This window comes from Lottia gigantea (assembly GCF_000327385.1).
Source record: "Lottia gigantea unplaced genomic scaffold LOTGIsca_37, whole genome shotgun sequence".
NCBI classification, from domain to species: Eukaryota; Metazoa; Mollusca; class Gastropoda; family Lottiidae; genus Lottia; species Lottia gigantea.
The window spans coordinates 178,561-204,369 of NW_008709259.1; the positions used below are offsets into that span (position 1 = coordinate 178,561).

Below are 25,809 nucleotides of genomic sequence, written 5' to 3' on the forward strand. Positions count from 1 at the left end.
CAACTGTTGATCTCAATGACAATACTTTAGGGTATGAAGTGAATTTTGTCCAATCAATGCCAAGATGACAATATCTCCAATCTGTTCCTTGGGTGCGAAGCTTCAGATGAAATGGCGGACCAGTTAAGATACTCCTTAGGCAGCAGAAATTCACAAACTTTACCCACATCAGTAGATAATGACGATTAGTAATAGCCTTATCAATCAGTTTAGTTGGAAAATATTGTTTTGATTTTATGGAATCACTTACTTCTACTATGTAAGTAATCTGTGAAAATGACATGTTCAAGAATTAGACCAATGGTATTAATCTTTTCCATAGAATGAATTTTTATCCTTTTTCTTCAGCTATACTAAATATCTAAAGGTTGAAAATTTGTAGATGTGCTAGAGGGGTATCCATTGGCCCACTCCATTGGTGAGTTCCACACATTCAATAAAACAAGTTGGAACAGAATGAATGCATGTGCGCTGGAAAAATAGTAGGTGCCGACAGAATTCAAAATAGTGGAGAAGGAAATAGATGGGAAAATGTTGAATGTGACGAATCTGCTTCCATACTATTTGATTGGGTCAAATCGAGCACCACCAATTTATCATACATGTATATTTACACAGAAAATAAAGGAGAAAAACAGACAACTTTTTTCATTTATAGTAATATTTATATTTAACATGAAATAATAATGACATGATTTGAAATATTATCTCCCTTTACATCATAGGAAGTGAACTCTCCAGTAATGAAAACAATGTTAAATATATAATGGTTTTTGACTGAAGGTAATTTACTAAGGGAGAAGGGCAAATATTACAAGTTATCACATCCTACATTCCTCACTCTAATTAAAGTGCATACACTTTTAGCACAAATAACAAAATAAAAAACTCAGACAAAAAATTAACAGTATTATGATTATCTTACAAGACAAATTTACAATAATAATAATAATAAGATTTGCATCTCATGTGCTTTTAGCACAGATATCATTAATAATAAAATAGAGATAAGATCTAAATAATTTAACTCTTAACCTCTTGTTGAACACAAATTATACGAACGTTTTTATTAATAAGTAATGTTTCACACTGGCTACATGGTACTTCTATTCAATACCAAATCATGGAAGTTTGCTCTGAACATCTTGTGAACACTTAAGAGGGTTATTGGCATCAATGGAAGTCATGACCATGATGCTTCATTATCTGCAGGCATTCTGGAAGTGACAGGTCTTTATTTCAACAGAAAAACTCTAAAAGTGAAAAGAACAGCTGAAATTAAACATAATTTTAAACATTTGACTATTCCATGGTGATTGGGATAACCTATTTTCTTTAGGATTAGAAAATCTTTAACCAGTGAAATCACAATTTTAATCTCTTTAGATTTTAAAATTTTAAATTGTTTCCGTATTAAAGGGATTGTAAAGAGTTTTTCTAAACTTTATATGTGTTTTCGGGACACTGATAGCATCAATTTGCGCCATTCCATTTTACCTTCCGACGTCTGTGGTTCTTGCAATTCCAATAAAACTAATGTGTTTTATGACGTCACTAGAGGGGAACTGCATAGATATTAATAGTAGCTTGCGATAGCTCCCCTCTGGTGACGTCATAAAACATGTTAGTGGAATTGCAAGAACCACAGACGTCAGAATGAAAATCAGAATGGTGCAAATTGAAGCTATCAGTGTCCCCGAAAAAAATGAAAAAATTAGAAAACCTCTTTACAATCCCTTTAATACAGAAACAATTTTGAACAAGCAAAAAAAAAAATGCCCATCACGAAAATTGCACATTTTGTTAACGAACAGCAAAGCCAATAGATCAATGAATCCAGTGTGAAAATTACAGGACAAACATGGCACATAAAAGAAAACAAAGGTATTGAGGAGTTATCATATTATACATTGTAAATATAAAAAAAGTTAAGAAAGATATAGTTTATCTTTAGGTTAGCACTAATAATATACATTGTGACTTGAACTCTTTCACAAATTAACAAAAATGATATACACTTGTTTGTCCTAACTTAAAACTTATTCCATTTCAAATATAATAACATTCGCACAAAACCAAAGTAAGAACACTTAGATTTGAAAAACATTTCATTCAACTGTCAAATTTGAGCCGAGATAAATGAATTACTTAGTGAAAAGTATAGACCAATTTGGAGAAATCTTTAACGATCTTCAATAAATGATGGCTCTTAAGTGTATATTCTATGCCTTAATAAGGTTGAACTCATAATCTCCCAAACACTGAGCTCATATCTAAAATGTGAGAAACCCGCCTTATATTTTACAGCTACTGCTATTATTATTTTTCAAAGGAATAAGTTTCAGTTTGAATATAAGTCTTCTGTAACAAAAACAACCATCACTTCATAATATTATCATAAGTATATACAAAAAACAACCAATATATACAAATAATAACATCAAATATACAAATAATAACATGTTTGTGAAGCTTTAAAGAAAAATAATGCCATTTATCAAACAATTAACATAAATAAAGCTATAATAAAGGAAAAAGGAGTAAGGAATTGTAAGCACTTGTATTGAAGCTTTGAACATTAAACAAAATAAAACTTAATCCAATTAATATATCATCTCTGATTGGTCAATGCCAAGTTAAGGCTTTTAAAAAGACATTTTTGGCCATCAATTTAAAAGTAAGTTTAAAATCATACTACTTTTTAAGGAATTGTATGTTTTCTATTCATGAAGTGTGATCAATAAATTAATTTCTGGGTTTCAATAATACTGGTGAAGGGTTAATAGACCTAATATATAGTAAATATTGAAGCGATTTTAGAGATGTTTTCTCAACTCTTCATTTTATTAGGGATAAAGATAGTGTTGATGGATGTCTTGGTTCTTACAATTCCACTAAAAAAACAGGTCTTTTTGACCCAAAGTGTATTAAGAACCTACAGTAACAGACGTCAAAAAAGCTTATTTTAAACTGATACACACCACTCTATAAGCTGAGAAAGCAGATAACAATCTTTTCAAAAATTTCAAAATAACCTTAATCCAAAAATAGTCTTCAAAACAACTACTAAAACAAATCAGTTCTTTTATAATATTATGCATTAAGATAACAGCACTTTTGTTCATTGTCCATAACAGTAAAATTTCTCACAAAATCAAATAAATTAAAATCAAAATCTAACAAAAAAAATCATACGAGACAAATTATTTTAACGATATATCCAAAATTTTAACGATAAATCCAAATATAAATTTTAAATTAAAACCAAGTCTGAAGCAACAATCAACAAAATTTATTCCAATTTTAACAAAATAATGAAAAGAAAAATTAACAACTATATCATTTCACCCAACACCACCCTTAATTTGAAAATTAGATCTCTATTGCAACTAAAAATGAAAGGATTAAAAAAGTTAATTTTGAAAAATGCCATCGATATAAAAATTTTATTAATAAATTAATTTTCACAATCACTAAACACTTGGTAATTTGGGGATAAAAATTTGTAAGATAAGTCAGAAATATGAGATTAGCACTAGATACAGCATGATTTAAAAACACAACAATTTAAAAATAGATTGAAAAACATCTGTAATAATTTATAAAAACATTTGCCTGGGTTCATGTAACAAAAGTCTAAACCTAGAGTCTATCTGGGGTAAGTTTAATGAATTCTTAAAATATATTGTATACATTCCAAGATTTGAAAAATCTTTGTATTTTTAGAAGTATTTCTGTTGAGTGCACTGATAAGCTGTATTCGCTAGAAACAAGAAAAGTGGCTATTGCAGTCAAGGTATTAGATGCAGTTTGTAATAGTTTTACATTGTGAAGATAACATAAACTATATCTGTTCTTCTAATCACAATAGAGCTAGGTTTAGACTTTCATTTCTCACATTCAAGGCCTTAAACTTTTTTCTTTTTAGTTTGTCTCACAATGAGAGGTAGATCGCTTGATCCTTCCTGGAGTAGAGCTTCTTGAATTGCTGCTTCTAATGTGGCATTAAAATTACGACCCCTGCAAAATAGAAATTGATTACTTTCATGTGCCTGAAATTTAGCCTTCTACTATTACTTCTGTAAACCATCGTCAAACCTGTCCAATGTATTTTACTTATATTTGCTACATATCCAGAAAATTTGTATATTCCTATAAAACTCATCTTCACAATGTCAATGCTATTATGAACATTGTCTTATACCTTGACTGTAAAAACCACATTTTTTTGTATCACAGCAAATTGTAAATGCAGTAATTTGATTGGATTGTACTAATGTTTGTTTTTCTTGTGAGGAATCTGATTGTCCAATCATGATCCAATCAAATTGCTGCATTCCATGATACAAGAAAGGTGTCTATTGCAGTCAAGGTATAAGTAATAGCTTGACATTGTGAAGATGTATAAAACTAAGTGTTGATTAAACTTACATTTTATGAGCAAGTAAACCTTCATCCCAAGATTTCAGTGTAAGAAGATTAACCCTTGATTCACCATGATCACCAAACCATCGTACTAATACCTACAATAACATTTCATATATCATAGAAGAGCTCCACAGAGGTAACGTGAACTTTCAAAATATCATTTATATTAGACAAGGGCGCTAACCCAATTAATAATCCTAATTCAATTTTTTTTTACCAAATCATGTATGAAAGTCAAACATTTGCCAAGAAAAATCGTGTTCACAAGCCATATTTAACATCATTTCATTGTTATCAAATATTGAAACTTCGTTATCATTTGTCAAATTATATCTTTATTAACACTTGTGTAAGATCTTGTGGATTTTACACCTACAAGCCAAATTTTTTCATTTGAATCAGATAAAATGTGGCCTCCATCGCATTCAAATAGGATGGATCAGCATTGATAATGGTATTACAACATATACTGTTATAAGAGTAGTTTGTCCTGCTCAAGCCAGACGTGCATTCTATTTTTAGTAAATTTTTGTCCAATCTGACCACTTCTATTGTGAGTAAATAAACAGACTATTTCTCGGACAAAGACAGCAGGCAGCGGCAATATATGTCAAAACTGCTATACATACCTTTTCCTCACCATTACTATAAATATGATTATTAGAATAAATAAGTTTTCCTGGCCAGTTATAACCAGCCACCTCTCCCCATACTAGATCACCATTATTAAAACATTTAGATAACTTATTATTCTTTTTGTCTAAATGATCTAAAATAAAATCATTGTAAAAAAACTAATATACATAACTCATGAACAAAATCATGCACTAGATCAAGTCATTCAAAATAGGCTCATTCTCACAGATCTTGCTTACAGCTGGTCCTGAACATCCCCCTAGTATTGATTTTTCTCCAATTATTTGACCCCCTTTTTATAGCTGGGTCAAATGGCGTGTAAAATTGACTCATAACCACCATATATTTTTGACATGTCCAAGCAAATCACCTTAAAATTCCAACAAACGTATTGACATGGCTACAGTACTACCTTAATCAGAAACATAACCTAACTTTGACCAGACATTCAGGTCTCAACTAAGACAAAAACCATGTTCAAAAGACAAATTTGCATGTTTAAATGTAATAGAAAACTTAAGCCACTTAATTAAAAATTCAAAATGAAACAACTGGATAAATATTGAAATGAACCCACCTGAATAATCTAAGCCATCCTTCCGAGATCTCTTCAATCTGTTGGTATTCACAAGAGTTATTTCCCCATTATAATGATGTAAATGTTTATCATTATGTAAATTATCACTAGTCACATGATTACTATCACTTTTGTGATTGGACAGTTTATGATTCACTGGGGTATTACACTTAAGCTTTTTTCTAGGCACACAGTTTGATTTCACAGGAGGAGACTGTTTTGTCACTTGATTACTGTCCACATTGCACTGATCAGCATTCAAATGGTTTTTATTGACAGGTGTGACAGGTGGATCTTCCACGTCTGCTTGTAACACACTTTCACTTTCTGATTGAATCTCATCTCCACCTTCACTTTCGTCACAACCTTTGACCTCTGTATTCATCTGACCATTCTGATCAAGTCCTTGAGGAACAGTTTGCAAATTGATTTGATTTACAAGAGTTTGCATACCTTGTAGCTGTTGAAGCAATAGTTGTTGAAACTGAAAAGTCTGAACTTGTTGGATTTGAGCAGGAGTGAGATTGCTTACTCCAGATCCATAGTTATTTATCATCTGTTGCATACCAAGTAACTGAAGCAATGCTGTTTGGTTCTGTTGGTTTGCACAGAACTGTCCAGTGGGATCTACTAAAGGATTTGAGAGCATGTATTGTGGCTGATTTTGAATTCCAACTTTATCTACATCTGCTTGCTGGATGAATGGATTTGATCCAAGGACTTGCATCATTGGTACATTAATATTTGGTAGAAACAACAGTTGCTGTTGATTCAAACCATTCCCAAGCTGTTCATTCTTCTGCACTTGGTTTAACAGTTCTTGATTCACTGCTGTTGCTATGTTGTTACCAGATACACCAGCGGCTTCAGATGTTGGACTTGCCTTTGGTGTACTAGCCTTGTTCTGATCACCACACTGAACAATGTCCATGAGAGTTACATTTTGATTGCAGGTTTGGTTTGCCGCAATTGGATTGGCAAGGAACAATCCATTCATAGCTGGAAAGGTCATTCCACCAAACATAGGAGTCAACTGTTGCTGGTTCAAGATTGGTTGAGTTACTCCTACAGTTGGTATGACTTGAGATATGCTGTTTGTAACACTAGAAACCAATGGTACTGATATCCTTGGCATTGGAGTGTTTATGGATGTCATGTTTGGATCAGTTGCTGATAAGTCTTGGGTGGGAAGAGGTGTTTGCGGATGGATGTTGGGAAGGGAAGTTTTTAACAAATCCTGAGGTAAAGTTGTGGTATTGGAACTATCAGCTTTAAGTAATGGAACTTGTTGATTCACATTAAGTAAGAGGTTTGAAGGAGACAAGGCAGAAGGATCGACTGCTTGACCAACTGGGAAAAACATGTTCAGTGGTAACCCAGTCATTGCATTGAAAGTGTTGACCAGTCCCCCAGGACTACCAGCCATTAAATTTGGGTTCTGTTGCAACATGATCTGTGTATGTTGATCTAACAGCATGTTAGCAGCTCCATTATTGGTTTGTAAAATCTTCATCCAATCCTGAAGATTATTGGTATCAGCCACAGTGTTGGTCACAGTGTGTACATTTTGACCAGCCAAATTTGATGTTGTTTGTTGTTGAGAAATCTGAGCTCTTGCAGCTGCTGATAATAGAGTGCTAGCAGGAAATTCATGCTGACTTGTGGCATTGATCATTTGGTGCAAACTGTCTAAATTTGATGCATCTGACTCTGTTGCTTCTTCAGCATCATTCTGGCTTGATGGATTCGAAGATGCATCCTCTGTAGTATGGTTAATAATCTTTGCTTCAGTTGGCTCTAACTTAACATCTGCCTGCTGGTCTTGATCTTTCACTGACTCCTTTGTCTCCTCCTTCACTAAAGTTGAAAACTGAGTCACAGTAGCTGGGGATTTTGAATTTTTCGGAGATGTTGAAATTTTGATATCAGACTTCTCTATTGCTTTTGGAGTTGTAGGAGTTTTGGGAGTTGAAGGTTCTGAAGATGAATTTTTTGGAGAACTTTTTGAGTTTTCCGATTTGATGCTGACTGGATTAAGATCTTTGGATTGAGTCAAAGGGGATTTGATTGAATTATTCACTAAAACAGTTTGTTGTGCTAAAAATGCTGTCGGATTTTCAAGAAATGACAATTCTGCAGATGACTCTGGTGTCTTTGAACCAATATTCCGGGCATCTATGTTTGGACATGGTGACGTTCTGTCTACAATACTGCTTAACTTGTGCTTATCCTTTTTGCCTCTTGGGCGTTTACTCTTTGGTTTTCCATTTGTGTCCATCCACAGCATGTCTGACATTTGTGGATAGATATAGTTATTTGAGTTAACATTAAATAAAGCATTATGTTGGTATGGATTATTAGGATTATACATTTCATTATTGACCAAACGTGGCGATAGAGGATTATGGGCTGGCATCATCTGCTGAAACATCAAGTTATTATTTGACTGTACACTGAGAGGAACTTGAAATTGAGACAGCATGCTGGCCGTAGACATGGTAGAAGTAGGAACTTGTTCCATAAAATGTCCTGAAGATAATGGATTCCCTTGGTTTGAATTTTGAAACACAACTGGTGCTTTCATTCCTTGAGACTGAGGACTGAACACATTAGAAGGAGGAGAAACAAGTCCTTGAGGAGAAAGTAGACCTTGTGGAGAAACAAGGCCTTGCTGATAGTCATTTGGACTTAAAGATGGCTGCATATGACAGCTCATGGGATCCACTTTTAAACGGTAATTTAAATGACTTTCCTGACTAAAATCTAATTTTTGAGGAACATGACAAGTAATGGGACCTAAATCTGCAGCAGGATCTGGGGTCCGAGACTTCTTAGCTCTAGGTTTACGCTTCCTTACTGCACGGGGTTTTGTTGCAACTTCAAAAGGATTCATTTGGATTGGTGGCATATCCATAAATTTTGGCATGCGATGATTTTGTCCAATTATATTCGGAGGAATATTGAAAGGATGTTCAGTTCCATAATTCTGTAAGATATTTGGTCTCGCATTTTGACTTGCTGTAAGTTTTGTTGGATCATTACTTGAACATGCACCTTCAGTCTTCTGGTCCACTTCAGCTTCAGCTAAAAAGAAAACATGAAATTGATAATCATTTAAAGCAACATGTACATGAGTAAATACCAAATGAGTGTTAAATGTGACCCTAATATCTTGAAGGTGGAAGCTGAAAGCACATTACATTTCATTGTCATTTGATGAGATGAGATGTAGACTTGTGTTCATGAACTTACCAAATACTTAAATCATAATAGTAAGTAAAATAAAGCTGCATTGCAATCATAGATTAACAGACAATTTTAAATAGTAAACTCAAAACTCTAAAAGGCAGCTGCACATAAAGAAAATGCAAATGGCAGCCATAATTTGACATAAATTTTTTGTAAATGGATCTGTAGTCTGTACTCATGCAGAGAATGTGAATGACATGTTCATCCTAATCACATTTGACATGGACAACTAGAATAAATGAATATTTGTCGCTTCAAAACAAATCAAAGACTACAGTTTTAGATTTTTGCTTTGAAGTCATCTTTTTAGCCGTGGAACATTGTTTCTTGAAAAAGTCTGTCATGTGCGTTAAAAAGCATTGTTTTTGTTTGAAAATCAACCTCGTTTGAATTCTGAAAAAATGTTTTTCGCCAACAAATGTTTTGAGTTTGGTGTGTGCGTTGAATAAAAACATTTTCTGTCCTCAACCAATCAACATATAATATCTAATCACGTGAAACAAAATTATATTTGAACCTTGTGGAAATAAGAGACAAAAGTCATGTGAAAAAGTGGCATATCAGTTCGCAATGTTTCATGAACATTGTCTATTGTGTGTGGCTAATGAAAACGTGAACACATAACCATCTTTTTTGTTTTCAACGGACAATATTTCATTGACATAGGGATACAGGCTATAACAGTTTACTAAGAAATGTAAAAATGATCACAAATTAACACCTACCTTTTTCCTCTGACTCTACTGGACATGCGTTTTGTAAAGCCTGACTTTGTTGAAATTTGGCTAAAGCAATAATCTTCCGTTTATGATTACACAAATTAGACAAGTCTTTTGTACTGGTGTTTTCTTCTACACTCCATAACTGACCTACTACATTTTCATCGAAATTAAAAACTTTATCCACTAACAAAGGACATTCTAGTCCACATTTACAAGTTCCTTCCACTAACAGGTATTTACAAATTTCTTGTTTATTGATTAACTTGACATTACTTGGGCTGAAAAAAAACATTGAAAAAATATTTCATTAAAATTCTTAAAGGCCATTTTTGGTCATTTTGAGGGGTTTAATTTGGTTCTTGAATATCTAGATAGTCTTTAGAGTACCGGTATGGTACTAAAACTGCATGAAAATCATTTGATCCCTTCAGATATACCTCAAATTTCACTTTTTATTTCTATATGTCTTTTCTAAATGGCAGAGTCTCAAAAGAAGACGAGACGTCATTTTATCTTTAAAACATGGATAATTCTGGACAAACTTCGACAGTGAGCTTTAAACACTATTACTAATTAGCTTAGCTAAAAAATTCCAGTTTCTCTACAATTTGTCAAACGGATGCTGAACCTGTCCGTCCCTTTAAAATCTATTTTAAATCATTGCTTTTTCAAGGCTAAAAGTAACCTTGCCAGTCAAAAAAGTTCAGCTTACAAAACTTTAGTTAAGCTGTAGATGTGTGAAGGTAATATAGACACTCAGTGGAACCTTGGAAAGGTCACCAAAAATGAAATTTTGTGCTCAATATCTGTATTTATTACAGTTATCCCGCTATTCGATTGAGCAAAAAGACAAAACAATCTTGTACTTTTATATTCTTAAAGAAGGAAATAAAACTCCACTCAATATCACTTGTCAAATATTCTCCCACACTAGGTAAGAAGTTATTACCATACATCTTTTATGAATATTTTTAAATGTAATGCAAAAAATGATTTAGGAAACTTACCTGTAGTAAACTATCTCTCCATCTTCAACTACTCTTTTCCAACCAAATGGTATTTTAACACTAGTAATGTCACTATTATTATGACTTGACACACAACTGTTATGGGAGGATAATGAAGAGACTTGTGGTTTAACATCTTGTGGGGTGGAAGCAGGGGAGAGAACTGATGTCACAGGAATTTGTGAATGAACTGTGGCAGTTTCTGTCACCTGTGCACTTGTACTGCATGTTAAAGTCACTGTTGTTGTAGGTATTGTCACTTGGTTTGAGCTAAAAGCAACACTAGCTGTGGTAAAAGTCATTGCTTCCGTGTTAACTACTTGAATTGGGTTTTGAGATAAACCTGCAGGATGAACTGATTGCTGAGGAGGCAAACTGACAGAATTTGGTGGAAGATTGGTTGTTTGAAGCATTGTTTGGTGTGTACCTATCGTGATACCAGTTTGATTGGTGTTGACAATTTGTGGATTTTGAGCTGCTTGTGGTAAACGGTTGATGACAAAGCCACTGTAGTTAAGGTTGTGGTTTACAGTTCCTGGAGTCTGGTTCAAGCCATATTGTATGTTTGGGTTTCCACATAATGTCAAGCCATCACCAGTGTTGATAAACTGTTGCTGTGGTTGGGCAGGAAGATATGTAAGTTGCTGGGGGTTTACAGTTTGCTGTTGTTGTTGTGGGGTGTTTGGTTTATTATGTTGTTGTTGAAAATGTGACCATAAACTTCCAATACTTGGTAAGGTCATAGCACTTTGAGGGGATGGATTAGTCCAATTATTCACAGTTTTATATTGCAAGTTTTGTCTAGGAGGTCCTATCTGATTAAAGTTGGCCAAAATATCAGCTGTTGGAAATGTCCCTGTCACCAATGGTGTAGCCATATTGGTAGCCACTGGAAAAGAAGCCTGACCAGCAGGTTGTTGAACACAGCCAGGCTGTGGCTGACCCATGTATCCATGATTATGCATCTGATTTGGACTGAACTGGTTGTTTTTTAATCCTTGATGATGTATAGGCATACCAACATACTGAAACTGACAGAGGTTTGGATTTCCCTGGACTGGAATCTGTTGCTGAATTCTACCCCCAACATGCTGATTCTGTCTGGAACCATTTCCAGCATTCATTCTATTGTGATATTTTCTAGTCTCCAAATAAGTCAATGTTCACTTCCAAAGCATCAAAGTCTGCAACACTTTTCAGTTCTTTCATTTTCATTTCATAAAAATAAATATTCCAATTAAGCTGCTATTTCTTGAATTATATCTTGTCTTCTAATCTGAAAATAAAAACAAACAAAATAAATAAACAAAGGCCTGTATAAACAGGTGACATTAAACTAGCATAGATCATCTCTACTGGCTATTAGAAAAAGTAGCTTTCATTGAAGAGTAACAAATAAGATATTCAGGAATAAAGGTAGGCCTATACAGTAGCTGAAGCTAAATTCTATAAGCTTAAGCTGAAATACACCTAATAACTAACTTAATCAAATTTTAATATACATGTAGAACTATATTCCCAAATGATAATAGAAAAGATGTTGAAATTACTACAGCAACATATTTCTCAATCCTATTCAATGATTTTGCTTATGCTAAAGGTATCAGTATGTTATAGTAGAAACCAGCTGTAATTAAAAAGATTCCTAATAAACATGTCAGTATGAGATGAGCTCCTGTCCGTAGATTATAAATTGATGTATTGCCAGTGTTAATCAATGGCCAGTGTCAGTCCACTGTTTTTGTTCTTTATTCTTACAAGGGTTATTGTAGCCTGTGCAAGTGACACAGAGTCAATGACTGACAGTTGTCAAGTTGTAGGCCACTCAAAAAGCTCAAATATACAGTATCCTATCAATCAGTATCGAAGCCAGAACAATCTTAAAATGCAAGGGACCTTGATTAAGTAAGATTAAATAACATTAGGCATCGACGAGGAAATTCACGCATCTACGTCTTAATTGATTCCCATACGGGACGGTCTTAAAAAGGGCCAGACTTGAAACAGGACGGGCAGAAGCACAGACACCGTTTGGCGTTCCAATCCAGGCAGGTGCTTGCTAATTAATCCAAGTAATAATCAATGATTCAACCGCATGGGGCATACGTACCATATAGAAAAACAAATAAGCAACCCATATTCAATAATCCATAGTTAAAATAACATCAAATTCACAATAACATAACAAATATTCAATTTTAGAAATCTAATAATATATTTTGCATATATTTATCAGCAATGGCCGACGTCTTTTGCGCATGCGTGTGACCCAGAATGCACCGCGCTGAAACATTTCATGGTGGAAAAAAGTCTGACATTAAAGATAGTCTGACTCTTTTGCTGCCTTTTGGCACTATTTCAAATCGTACAGTTGTTTCTTATCGTATTCTGTTTGTGTTTAAACTCGTAAATTAAGTTTTAATACAACAGAATAATGGCACTGTCCTGCCAAAAAGATAGTTACCTGAAAGAGGTGATTGCATAATTCTCTACTTTCAATTTGTTTTCTTTCCTTGTTTACCACGAGTAAAATATAGCTATGATTGCTATACAATTAAAAGGAATTATACCACTTTATAAGTGAATGCTTTGCATTCATAAACTTAATCTACGAAAAGATTGCCTGTCTGACATGATGATGATGTCACTGAAGAAAGCCACACATTATCCACCAAGATCTCAATTCAATGACAAAATGTCGTTGAAATATTGATCCAATATCATCAAGGTGCATGATAAGGATAATGATTATTTAGCCCATTAAGCCACCCCATACTCTGTAGTCTGTACTGCTGAACTATAAGCAGAAAACTAGTCATTTTATTTGTAGAAGAGAACTGCAAACAAAATCTGATAATTTATCAGACAGTATAAAAATCAGTGCTCTTACTTACTAAAACCTGTTTATCATGTGTGAGGAATGGAAGGGCCAGATTTGTTGGGTTAGAAACTTTAATATTATCTTACAGTTGAATAGCAAAGTAGTTTGTTGTGAGAAAGCTCAATGTCAGATGATAATCAATGGTAAAAAGTCTAAGATTAATGGTTTTGAAGTGATTTTAGAAGACACAATCTTATTTCCAGAAGGAGGAGGTCAACCATATGATTTAGGCACAGTTAGTTCAAATGTCTTGTTTTCATTAAATCAGTCAATTTATAAATCAGCCAAAGCAAGAACATCACACTGCAATCATGTGCCTGGCAACAATAGATACATAAACAAAAAAAAATATCTATAGGTATTGTAGGAAAACAGTGTTGAAGAACTGAGTTGCATAGTGACTTCAGGTGTTCTGAAATACTTTGCATACCCTGCCTGAGTATTTTTTGTTTGTTCTTCAGCTAATATTCAATCAGTATTGCACGCAAGAGCTTAAAGTTTATAGATTACCGGTAATTGATTTAATTGACAGTGCTCAGCCATTTCCATCAAGCTGAATCAGCATTCCATTGGTTTGTAAGCTGAAAAACTACTTGATCCTTATTGGTTTATCATATATTATTATATTGTCTGTATTATAGCTGAATGATATACCAGTATTAAAAGTAACTAGAAGAGGTGATAAAGCTGTGCATTTTACAGAAACAGACTTGGAAGTCAGTAAAGATGTTCATATAAAAGTTGATTGGCATAGAAGATTTGATCATATGCAACAACACACAGGTTAGATTTCTTAAATTTATGGCATGAAATGGTCATTGATTCTCTAAAATAAGCAAGAACAAGAAACAGAAAAATACTGTACTTATATTCATCAGATAGAAGAATAACAAAGCAAAATTGAAGGTGTCTTTACTATATGTTTAGGATCTTTACTAATATAAGTTGTAGGTCTGGGCGATATTTATCATACATTTATCACAAAATATGAGTATGTATCAGTGTATTTTTTAAGTATGTTTTTACTGATTTTAAAAAAAATTTCATGAAAAAAACATCAGTCCCAAGTATTTTGGTTGTAATTGTGTTTAGATTTAATTAACATTATATGGCGATATTAGATGAAGTGATATTACCAACTATATTAATTTCTATATTGGTATATCACCCAGCTGTAAGCAGATATATCTTTTGTATTAATGTTGGGAGACTAAAGGGAGGTAATTTGTTATTTCAGGACAACATTTAATATCTGCACTGGCTGAATCTATATTTAATTTTTCAACTACATCATGGTAAGATTTCTTTAGTATTCTACAATAAATTTTGAATAACTGCTACTCAAATACCAGTTATTACTATTTTGTGCTGAAATGTAACATTTATATAATATTATTGAGTTCTATTCAAAATGTCATTATCTCTAGATTCTCTGACTGTTGTCTTCATCTAAAGTATATTCCAAAGTGCCTCTACATTTGACACAAAACGAACTGTCCTTTTTCATTAATAGAGGTCAAGGATTGACTCCTGCTTAGTTGCCTCTGAAAAGTTCAACTTGAACGAAACCAGTCAGGCCATACACATATGATAAAGGGTTCTTCTTCCTTTGTTCTTATATTCTAGAGAAGTCGATTTGATCCAATTGTCTTTTATTTGATCGAGCAGAATCTATGGCTGCGAATTTTTTTTTTCAGGAATTTGGGTGAAAAAACATCTTTTATTGAACTAGATACACCAGAAATTAAAGATAAAGACCTTCAACAATTAGAAGATACAGTAAATGAGAAGATACTAGCAGGACTATCTGTTACACCACAACTTTTTTATGATAAAGATGATCCTGAGTGGAAAAAGGTAAATTTGTTTTATTGATGGGTGGATTTGTTTTACAATTATATGAGAACAAAGATATTGGAGGATACAGAATTGCTCTATAATACAATAAATCTTTAAAACTAAGTAATAATTCATCAAACTAAGTAATTTTGAAACATGTTTAGAAGTGTTTTTTTTCAATAATTATTTAGTTTTTGCATGTATTGTCTTATATAGAGATTCTACTCTTTAGTCATGGCACCTGGTAAGTCCAACTGATGTTGGTTTGAGACTTTATGTCCAGTCTAAGAGATAGTATACCTTTAAGTAATTGATAAAATCAATGTGTAGTATTGAAGTACACTGGGCTTCCCTAAAAGCTTTGTTCGTCTAAAATGAAGGTATTTGAGTTTGCCAGACAATAATGTGGTATCACAATCAGTTACTGGTATGTATTGCTATATATTTATAGGCATCATGTCGAGGTCTACCTGCTGATCATGTAGGACCTATAAGAGTGGTCCGAATAGAAGATGTTGATAATAATTTATGTTGTGGTACACATCTGTCTTCTCTTTCACATTTACAAGTAAGTTTCATGTCATAATTTCATGAGATTTTTTATAGTCATCTGGTATTCCAGTCAACTCAGCTGTAGTAGGGGATGGAAAGGACAGTTAAGATCAATGTTATAGATAAGCTAGAATATCCTCGAGTTGTTAGCCTTGTAAAAAAATTCTCTTTTTTTACTCATTCATAGAATATTAAAAACAAGCTTTATTTGAAATACATATAGGTATATCTTTTTTTCGTTCATAATCATACTTTTAACAATGTCTTTAGCATATCGACTTTATTTTACAACTATCAAACATATGTTTGAATCCTTTTGAGGTTTTCATGTGCTTTTGATGCTGTCAGATAAGTGGGCAATAAAAATTTTTTAGTTTGGTAGGAAAGACGTCTGATATATGTATATTGTCTAAAGATCACATTGCGCGAAACACCAAGTAACAACATTTTTCAAGGTCTGTTTTGATATTTCTATATTGCTCTACAATTGATATATTGAGCACTATTTTAATAGCGGTATTTCTATATCGCTCTACAATTGATGTATTGAGCACTATTTTAACAGTGGTATTTCTATATCGCTCTACAATTGATGTATTGAGCACTATTTTAACAGTGGTATTTCTATATCGCTCTACAATTGATGTATTGAGCACTATTTTAATAGCGGTATTTCTATATCACTCTACAATTGATGTATTGAGCACTATTTTAATAGCGGTATTTCTATATCGCTCTACAATTGATGTATTGAGCACTATTTTAACAGTGGTATTTCTATATCGCTCTACAATTGATGTATTGAGCACTATTTTAACAGTGGTATTTCTATATCGCTCTACAATTGATGTATTGAGCACTATTTTAACAGTGGTATTTCTATATCGCTCTACAATTGATGTATTGAGCACTATTTTAACAGTGGTATTTCTATATTGCTCTACAATTGATGTATTGAGCACTATTTTAACAGTGGTATTTCTATATCGCTCTACAATTGATGTATTGAGCACTATTTTAACAGTGGTATTTCTATATCGCTCTACAATTGATGTATTGAGCACTATTTTAACAGTGGTATTTCTATATTGCTCTACAATTGATGTATTGAGCACTATTTTAACAGTGGTATTTCTATATTGCTCTACAATTGATGTATTGAGCACTATTGTAACAGTGGTATTTCTATATCGCTCTACAATTGATGTATTGAGCACTATTTTAACAGTGGTATTTCTATATTGCTCTACAATTGATGGATTGAGCACTATTTTAACAGTGGTATTTCTATATTGCTCTACAATTGATGGATTGAGCACTATTTTAACAGTGATAATATTAGATTATTGTATTTGTGATATATTGAAACAAGAACTTGATATTTTGTAGTGTATAAAGTTATTAGGAGGTGAAAAGGGTAAAAAAGGAAAAACAAATTTAGTGTTTGTAGCAGGGAAAAGAGTATTAGACTATTTAGGTAGAAGTTACAGTGTAGAAAAGGCCTTAACACCAATTCTAAAGTAAGTTTGATTAAAAGCCACAAAAAAGGAGTGAAGAATTATGTCTTGCATATATTTTGTTAACTGGGTTATATAGATTTTAGCATGACATATCATTTGAATAACTGGTTGCAAAATTGGTTGCACATATAAATTTTGATAAGTTTACATTGAATAGAAACAAACTTATCTTCCAAAAAATTGACCCAAAATTTGGCTGTTAATTTTTTTGCAAACTTTGACTATAAGCATACTTTTTATATAGTGTAATTTTGATAAAGCTCTGTGGATGTTGTAGCTTGTCAATGATCAATTGTAGTGTAAAAAAACTCTTAATTTGAAATGTTTAAAATTGTATTTTTACAGTGGACCATTAGATAAACAAGTAGAATTAGCAGATAAAGCTATTAAAGGTTTAAAAGCATCACAAAAGGTAAAAAAATTAGTTTTGTTACAGAAATACCAATCTTTCAAACTTAAGAAATCATAAATGTCCATGTATGTACATGTAATACTTTTTGACCTTTCTTGATCGGTCACTTATTGGAATTCTACTCGTAATCCTCTTCTAATTTAGCTAATTATGAATTAATTATGGACATGTGAGACAAACTGGTATTTTTTCAAGTCATTAGCACATCTCTACTTTCTATTCATATAAGTATTAGCACTTTCGTTTTATAAATGAAAATAAGGGAACCCAACTATAAATTTCTTGGTTGAAGGATTACAGAGAAAGAAAATTTATTGTTTACTATTTCAGTCGTGTACCAATCTATTACGTGATTTAGCTGTAATGGAGGCTAGATTGTTTAATATGATGGTAGATAAACCTCCGTTATATAGTATCCATAGGTAAGTAGAATTTGTTTATATTTTATTTGTTCTGTCATTTAATTACGAATTTTCTAAGCTAGGAAAGCTAAGCTTTTCATACTGATGTACGAAATTATTTTAGATTTTGCATTTGATTCTTTTCGGTACGTGTTTATTTATACAGAAAAGAAGGAGATAATGAATATATGAATATTATTGCTACAGAAATAGAAGATGTAAGTTTGTTTTTATTACTTTTCAAGGTATCAAGCCCATTCTGAAGTCTTTGAACTCTTATACCATATGTCTTAGGGTGTCTTTGATAAGAGGTCTGGTTTGACTGGAGGTTGGCTAGAGTTGAGACTCATGTGACATAATATTTGAGTCATTAGAAGCTCAGGTCCGACTGGTGCTATTTGGAGAGTTAACATGGCCGAAGGGAATGCCTATGTATGGTTTAAAAGTGCCTTATATTGCATAGACTCAATCAAATTTGATTACTTGAGATGTGCACTGGAGATAAGTGCGTCATTTCTCCATTAGCAATAGCTTAACCATTGAGGTTCAATCAAAGTTACCCTTGGATACCAAACATGAAGGGTAATATGTATATGAAAGCAGAGAGGACAATAAACTAGTGGCACTCTGTGCAACAACAGGTTGTGTAAGTTAAAAATCAAGTTGAAATTAGAAATAAAGTAGTTAAATGAGACAGTCAGGAAACTGCATCCTAGTTTTCATTAGCCTAGCTATAGTAAAACATGAATTATTTTGTTACAGGATACACCCTGTTTTCTAACCACTGGAGAAGAGAAAGGTTCTGGAATGTTTTTACTGTGTGGACCTCCACAATTTCTAACTCAAGCTCAAAAAAAGTAAGTCAACTGTTATTAATCATATGATCCAAAATTTTTCAAAAACCTCTGAATTTCAAATTGTAAAATATTGTCATGTTGACTTTGTAATGGAGTTCAGTGATTGTACTTAATCTGGTTATAGGTCTTTCCTACTGAAATTAAATATCCATAGTAAAATAGCTGTTAAAACTGTAACTTTTGCCTAAAGCATGAGATGAGCTCTACTCAATCAGAAAAAAGAGTGGATTGTTCGTGGTTCATGGTTAGTCTCAGAAGTGGGAATTTTTTAGCTAAGCTTATCGGTAAAAGTGTTCACAACTCATAATTTGAGCCTTCAAATCCCAGAATTATCTGTGTTTAACTTAAAGTGAAGACTCGTCTTTTTTTTAGACTCAGACATATATAGAAAAGACATATATAGAAAAGACATACATAGAAAAGACAAAGAGAGCAAAATGTTTAGTTTGAGGTATATTTGAAGGAATTATGCGATTTTCATGCAGTGACGGTATTTAGATCTATTCAATACTCAAGTCAACTGCTGAAAATGGCAAACCCCCTCCCTTTAATTATCTTATTCATATTTTATTTCAGAGTTATGGAGTTATTAGAAGGGAAAGGAGCCTGTAGTGGAGGTAGATTAAGAGGAAAAGCAAATAAATTATCTAACAGATCCGAAGTTGAGAAATACTTACTGAATCTTTTGTCAGAATCCTGATTTGAATTCCATTCTCAGAACTTAGTATTTAGGGTGTGATTTTATATACATATCTCAGTAATTCTTATATCAAGATGGGTTTTCAGGACCAGACATATTCCATATAAACCAAATATCTATCAGGTTACTTGTTAAGCATATTATAGGTTTCTCGGGGATGAATTGTTATATATTGTGAGATATTATGCAAATTTTGTAACTATGAAAGGCAATGTCCCAGTGCCAAGGCAAATTGCTAATTCAGTATGCTGAATGGGCTGCAAAGTGGGTTGGGGAACATTTATTAGACTTATTCTTCGGATTAATTTTAACATTGGGCCTTTTCTGTTTTACCTCCTATTTAATATGGATTATTATGAAATAATTAACAATTGATAAAAATTTTTAATTTCTATTATTGTTTGTCACCAAGCAGTGTGCAATGTGGGAAACTGCTCGGTTTACAACATCATGCAATTTACTTCTTTATAAGGGATTTTAAAGGTTTTCTAAACCTTGTGGACATTTATAGTATCCATTTGCAACAAACCAATTGGTCGTCTTTGGTTCTTGCGATTCCACTAAAAGTTTTATGATGTCACTATCACTAGAACTGCTATTGTTATAAGGACCTTTGCGATAGTAACGTCATACAATGCTCAGCTTTGAAAATTGGAATGGTGGAAATTGATGCTATCAGTGTTCCCTATATACATAACAATTTTAGAAACCGCTTTACAATCCCTTTATTAAAAGGTATAATCTGAATTCTATGTTGATTTATATGAATTTCACTATGAATAATCATGTATGTATTTAAAGAATCTAACCATTATGAAAACATTTTAACAATTTTATTTCATATTTAAACAGTAAAAATTTAATATCAAAACACATTAACACATTATAAGGTTAGTGATATACATTTTAACATAATTGAAGTCAATCTGCAAAGCTTAATTCTTCATATCTGCATGCAACTTTTGTTCCATGTTCTTCTGTGAATCTTCTTTCTGATTTAATCAAGTAATAAAGCTTGGCAATGCCTGTAATTTTGAAGCAATCAAAATATTTTTTCTAGCTTTGTATATGTATTGAATATAAATTATATTTGCAGATTCTATGGTTCCAGTAAAACCTGGCAAAATTAGACTCTGGCCCACTATCACAAATATCATTCATGTCAATCATAACCTGGTGAAGTTTTGGTGGGAATTACAGGAACCATCGAAATTAGACAATAATTAAGAATGATGCAAATAGAAACTATATCAGTCCTTTTATACAAAAAAAAAACAAAAAAATCTGTTTCTTTAAGTATATTATGATCAAACTTCTAACTAAAGTTGATATATTACAAATAATATTGTATATATGGAATAATAAAAGAATGAAAACTTACTTGTTTTTAATCATATTATATGTTCATAAATGAGGACTTGTGGCACAACATACAGCCTTGAACATGAACTAGAATTTCTTTGGCAAATCAGCAGTTTTTAAAAGAATTCCATTAGGAACTAAGTGAAATATCAAAAAAAAACAATTTTTCTAATTTCAATTGGTTATATATCACAGATATTGCATTGAACATTGCTGAAATAAAATTAAAATATGATGCCATCTATTTACATGCACAAATCACTACCAGAATTAATTCCTGTCCTTACATTGAAAATTGAACTCTCAAATGGTAAATTTGCCATTTTTGTTGATGTTAATTGGAATAATTTAACTTTTTAGGTTTGTACATTTTAAACAAAAACAATTTGAATCTAGAAATGTCCACATATTTTGAGCAGCCATAGTCCTTTAAAAGAATAAGGGGCTCATTTTAAATAACTTTAAAATAATCCGTGCATTTTTTTAATACTTCTCACTTTATCAACAAGTTCATCAAGTTTATCTTCGGAAATTTAATAATTCTGATTTAGTATGTCCATCAGGTATAGGATAATCAAATACTATTGGTGGATTACTAGCTTTATAACGTAAAGTACATGTTGATGCATTGATATAAGTTGTTCTGCCATCTGTAGTAACTCCATAAGCTGAAAAGTCAAAAATTAAAATAAATTGAAATATGTTGTTAAGTTTCACACTGTGTGATCTAAGTTCTAAAAAATTATTACCGTATCATGAAGCCAAAAATAAAACACATTTTCCTTTATTCCTATTACCATCTAAACAAGAAAATAAATTATAGTGAGCCAAATGAGAGACCATACCACCATTCTCTACATCGGAATAACTTTATTCATAGATAACACTTAAAGTAACATCAGTCTTGCTTGTGTTTGTAACAAGACTGATGACTGTTTTAAGTAGTCTATAAAAAGATAGGGCAGGGGTGTGCAATTGGGGGTTTATATATATCAAATAATTTACAATGTCATAATAATATCCTAGGGTAAAAAAATGTAGAAATGGGGACAAATATATGACCAAATATTTAGGTTGTACCCTTTTCTGTATAGTTGATAGTAATTCAACACATCCTGCTCTATTCTCTCCAAAACATTTATCTCCATAACCTAAATTTATTAAATAAATAGACTTTAATATATAACATTAATATATCAAACACATAACCTAAATTTATTAAAAAAAATAGACTTTAATACATAACATTAATATATCAAACACATAACCTAAATTTATTAAATAAATAGACTTTAATACATAACATTAATATATCAAACAGATAACCTAAATTTATTAAAAAAATAGACTTTAATATATAACCTTAATATATCAAACACATAAACTTAAAAAAATAAGCTAAATATATCAAACACATAAACTTAAAAAAATAAGCTAAATATATCAAACACATAAACTTAAAAAAATAACCTAAATATATCAAACACATAAACTTAAAAAAAAATAACCTAAATATATCAAACACATAAACTTAAAAAAAAATAACCTAAATATATCAAACACATAAACTTCAAAATATAACCTTAATATATCAAACACATAAACTTCAAAATATATCCTAAATATATCAAACACATAAACTTCAAAATATATCTTAAATATATCAAACACATAAACTTCAAAAAATATCCTAAATATATCAAACACATAAACTTCAAAATATATCCTAAATATATCAAACACATAAACTTAAAAAAATAACCTAAATATATCAAACACATAAACTTCAAAAAATAACCTAAATATATCAAACACATAAACTTCAAAATATAACCTAAATATATCAAATACATAAACTTCAAAATATATCCTAAATATATCAAACACATAAACTTCAAAATATAACCTTAATATATCAAACACATAAACTTAAAAAAATAACCTAAATATATCAAACACATAAACTTCAAAATATATCCTAAATATATCAAACCCATAAACTTCAAAATATAACCTTAATATATCAAACACATAAACTTCAAAATATAACCTTAATATATCAAACACATAACCTAAATACATATAAAAAATAGACTTTAATATATAGACTAATATGTTCGAAACAATGAACTGAGGCTTCATACATTAAGTCTGCCAATGCTTAAATAGAAAAATATTTGTCTAATGTTGCAGTACTGACAAAATTTCCTTCATCGCACATGGTAAGCATTTCCTGTTTCTTAAATCCAGTTGGGAGGACATTAAAACCCATTTCTTTGCAAAAATTATCCAAAATTAATGTCTTACCTATAGGAGGACCATGACTTATTAAAATATCAGTATTATCTGGTATAAGATTCCATTTATCTAAACATTCTCGACCACGTTTTAGATTGAAACCCCAACCACCAAATTCAGGCTGCCTAAAATAATAAAAAAAAATATTTAACAAGCACATGGAGTATTTTATGAAGTTTCTGTTTGTATCATTCCAATTTTCTGTCAGTTGTCTTTGGTTCCAGTAAATACATACAATAAACTATAATAACCAATCAAAGCAAGAATATACTTATTACCAATGAAATTAAGAATTTCGGCATGTTTTTCTTTTAGTATTTACAGGGTTTCTCCATTGAATTATTTTTATTATTAATCGATTATTGATTGGTAGTCTGCCATTGATAATTGATCTCAATTTTGAAATCGATACCCAGCCCTAATAGGTAATGTCCACATGAATAAGTAAATACACCAAATTAACCTTACCAGGGAGTTCCATAAAATTTTATACCACATAATGTCAGTTCTTGATCTTCAAGATAAATACAATTCTTTAACAATTCTTTAACACTTGAGATATTGTATTCTTTCAGTTTATCTTCTAATACAGCTGTGGTAATACAAAAGGAATGAAACATTCTGGCTCTATGATTCTCTACCATTTCAGCATCAAAAGTCATATCGTGGTTTCCAGCTATCACTATTTTTACTTTATATGGTAGAGTACCTAAAATGAAAGTTTTTGGATTAGTTTTGCTTAAAGGGATTGTAAAGAGGTTTGTATGTGTATCAGGGACACTGATCGCATCAATTTGCACCATTTCAATTTTCATTCCAATCAATCTGTGGTTCTTGCAATTCCACTAAAATTAACATGTTTTATGATGTCACTAGAGGGGAACTGCATAGATAGTAGCTTCCGGTAGCTCCCCTCTAGTGACATCATAAAACACATGACGTCGGAATGAAAATTGGAATGGTGAAAATTGAAGCTATCAGTATCCCTGATACACATAAAGAATTTAGAAAACCTCTTTAAAATCCCTTTAATGAAAAGATAAATTTATTTAAAGAATATAGCAGAACTGAAACAACTTCAGTGGCCATTTTAAGGAAGGGGCCAGAAATGGGACTGGTGCAGCTTTCTCTTCAACTTTCTGTGAGCCTCTTTGAATTCTGTGGCCTCTCCACTCACTAAATGATTCATGGAAATGCCACTGCATCTCTTTAAATTCAGTTGTTTGCTATTAAACAGCCTTTTCAAATGAAACTACTGACCAAACCTAACAAAAGTGGCAGAGGTTTAATTTTGTTTTATCACTACCTCATATTTTGATCTAATTGCTGGCATTAAACTAAAGAGGAACATAGACCAAACCATCTCCAAACAACATACTACAAATCAGGTTGAATATCCATATTAATATCTGAGTTCATAACCCTAATCAAATCAACATAGTTACCTAAATAAGTATTAAACCTTTGAATTTCATTAGGTCTACCGATGTTTGAAAAGTCTCCAGCGTGTATCAAAACATCACCAGGAGGCAGATGATAATCTGGAGTTTTCTCTAACACTGTATGGGTGTCTGATATACACACAAAACGTATTTTATCCTCACTAATAGGCGTAGTCGAGTCCATTGGTTTGATTTTTCTCTGTTTCTGTTGAACTTTGATCTTTTCCCAGGCCTTAGTTGGTCTATCTGTGTCTGGATGAACTGTAATTTCTGTCACTTTTTCCATGACGTAACCCTTTCTTAAAATATTATTTCTTATAAGTTTAAACATGAGTCTAAAATTTAAAAAAAAAAGAGAAAATAAAAACTACTACTTCTGAGCGTAGTAAAAAGATTCTGAGCGTAGTAAAAATTCGTAGACTTGACTTAAATCTAACTCATTGACTGTTCAATTTCAGCAAGGCTGCTCAAATGAAAAGTTCCAATTATTTTCAGCCAAGCACCATCAAAGTTGTAAGTCCTAAGGCCTTTTTGTTTGTGAATTAGTAAGACAGACAAACATGTAACTCATTGTGGTCTGGAGAAGACACACCTACTTTTCCTCAAAGACAGTCAACTTCAAGTTCCCCGTCCAGTGTACAGGCACAACTGCCAAATTAGTGAAATTAAAAAAACTAAATTAAGAAGCCCACCTTCACATTATGTCAGCTTGATCTACGTCGACAATATCCTTAAAATCCGGTGTGAATCATTCTTATTTATATTTATTGTTTACATCTCAAAGGCAGGAAGAAGACTTTTCACTACCGAGCAATATCAAAACTGCCGCATAAGATAGTGTTGTGTGCCTCAAAAACAGAATCTGTACGCCTACTAGACCGAAACAGCTGGCAGAGACTGGACTAGAGGCAAATGTTTCGGACTAT

The 25,809-nt window shown here is 32.1% G+C and overlaps 3 protein-coding genes across 3 annotated transcripts; 1 reads left to right on the forward strand and 2 right to left on the reverse strand.

Moving 5' to 3' along the window:
* Positions 1-3,908: 3,908 nt before the first annotated feature.
* LOTGIDRAFT_162940 (hypothetical protein) lies at positions 3,909-11,743 on the reverse strand (the record flags this gene model as incomplete). Its single annotated transcript, XM_009059004.1, has 7 exons — positions 3,909-4,020; positions 4,432-4,523; positions 5,058-5,197; positions 5,642-6,046; positions 6,095-8,725; positions 9,616-9,890; positions 10,620-11,743. 7 exons carry the CDS (start codon positions 11,741-11,743, stop codon positions 3,909-3,911), a joined length of 4,779 nt encoding a protein of 1,592 aa, XP_009057252.1.
* Positions 11,744-12,930: 1,187 nt separating this feature from the next.
* On the forward strand, positions 12,931-19,781 carry LOTGIDRAFT_217102 (hypothetical protein; the record flags this gene model as incomplete). Its single annotated transcript, XM_009059005.1, has 12 exons — positions 12,931-13,092; positions 13,589-13,735; positions 14,142-14,283; positions 14,738-14,795; positions 15,198-15,357; positions 15,791-15,907; positions 17,281-17,411; positions 17,757-17,823; positions 18,154-18,245; positions 18,391-18,442; positions 18,987-19,081; positions 19,658-19,781. The coding sequence occupies exons 1-12, from the start codon at positions 13,054-13,056 to the stop codon at positions 19,779-19,781; spliced, it is 1,224 nt and encodes a 407-aa protein (XP_009057253.1). The 5' UTR covers positions 12,931-13,053.
* A 1,881-nt stretch (positions 19,782-21,662) lies between these two features.
* LOTGIDRAFT_121668 (hypothetical protein) lies at positions 21,663-25,169 on the reverse strand (the record flags this gene model as incomplete). Its single annotated transcript, XM_009059006.1, has 6 exons — positions 21,663-21,811; positions 22,065-22,075; positions 22,195-22,294; positions 23,451-23,566; positions 23,910-24,150; positions 24,887-25,169. The coding sequence occupies 6 exons, from the start codon at positions 25,167-25,169 to the stop codon at positions 21,663-21,665; spliced, it is 900 nt and encodes a 299-aa protein (XP_009057254.1).
* Between the last annotated feature and the right edge of the window lie 640 nt (positions 25,170-25,809).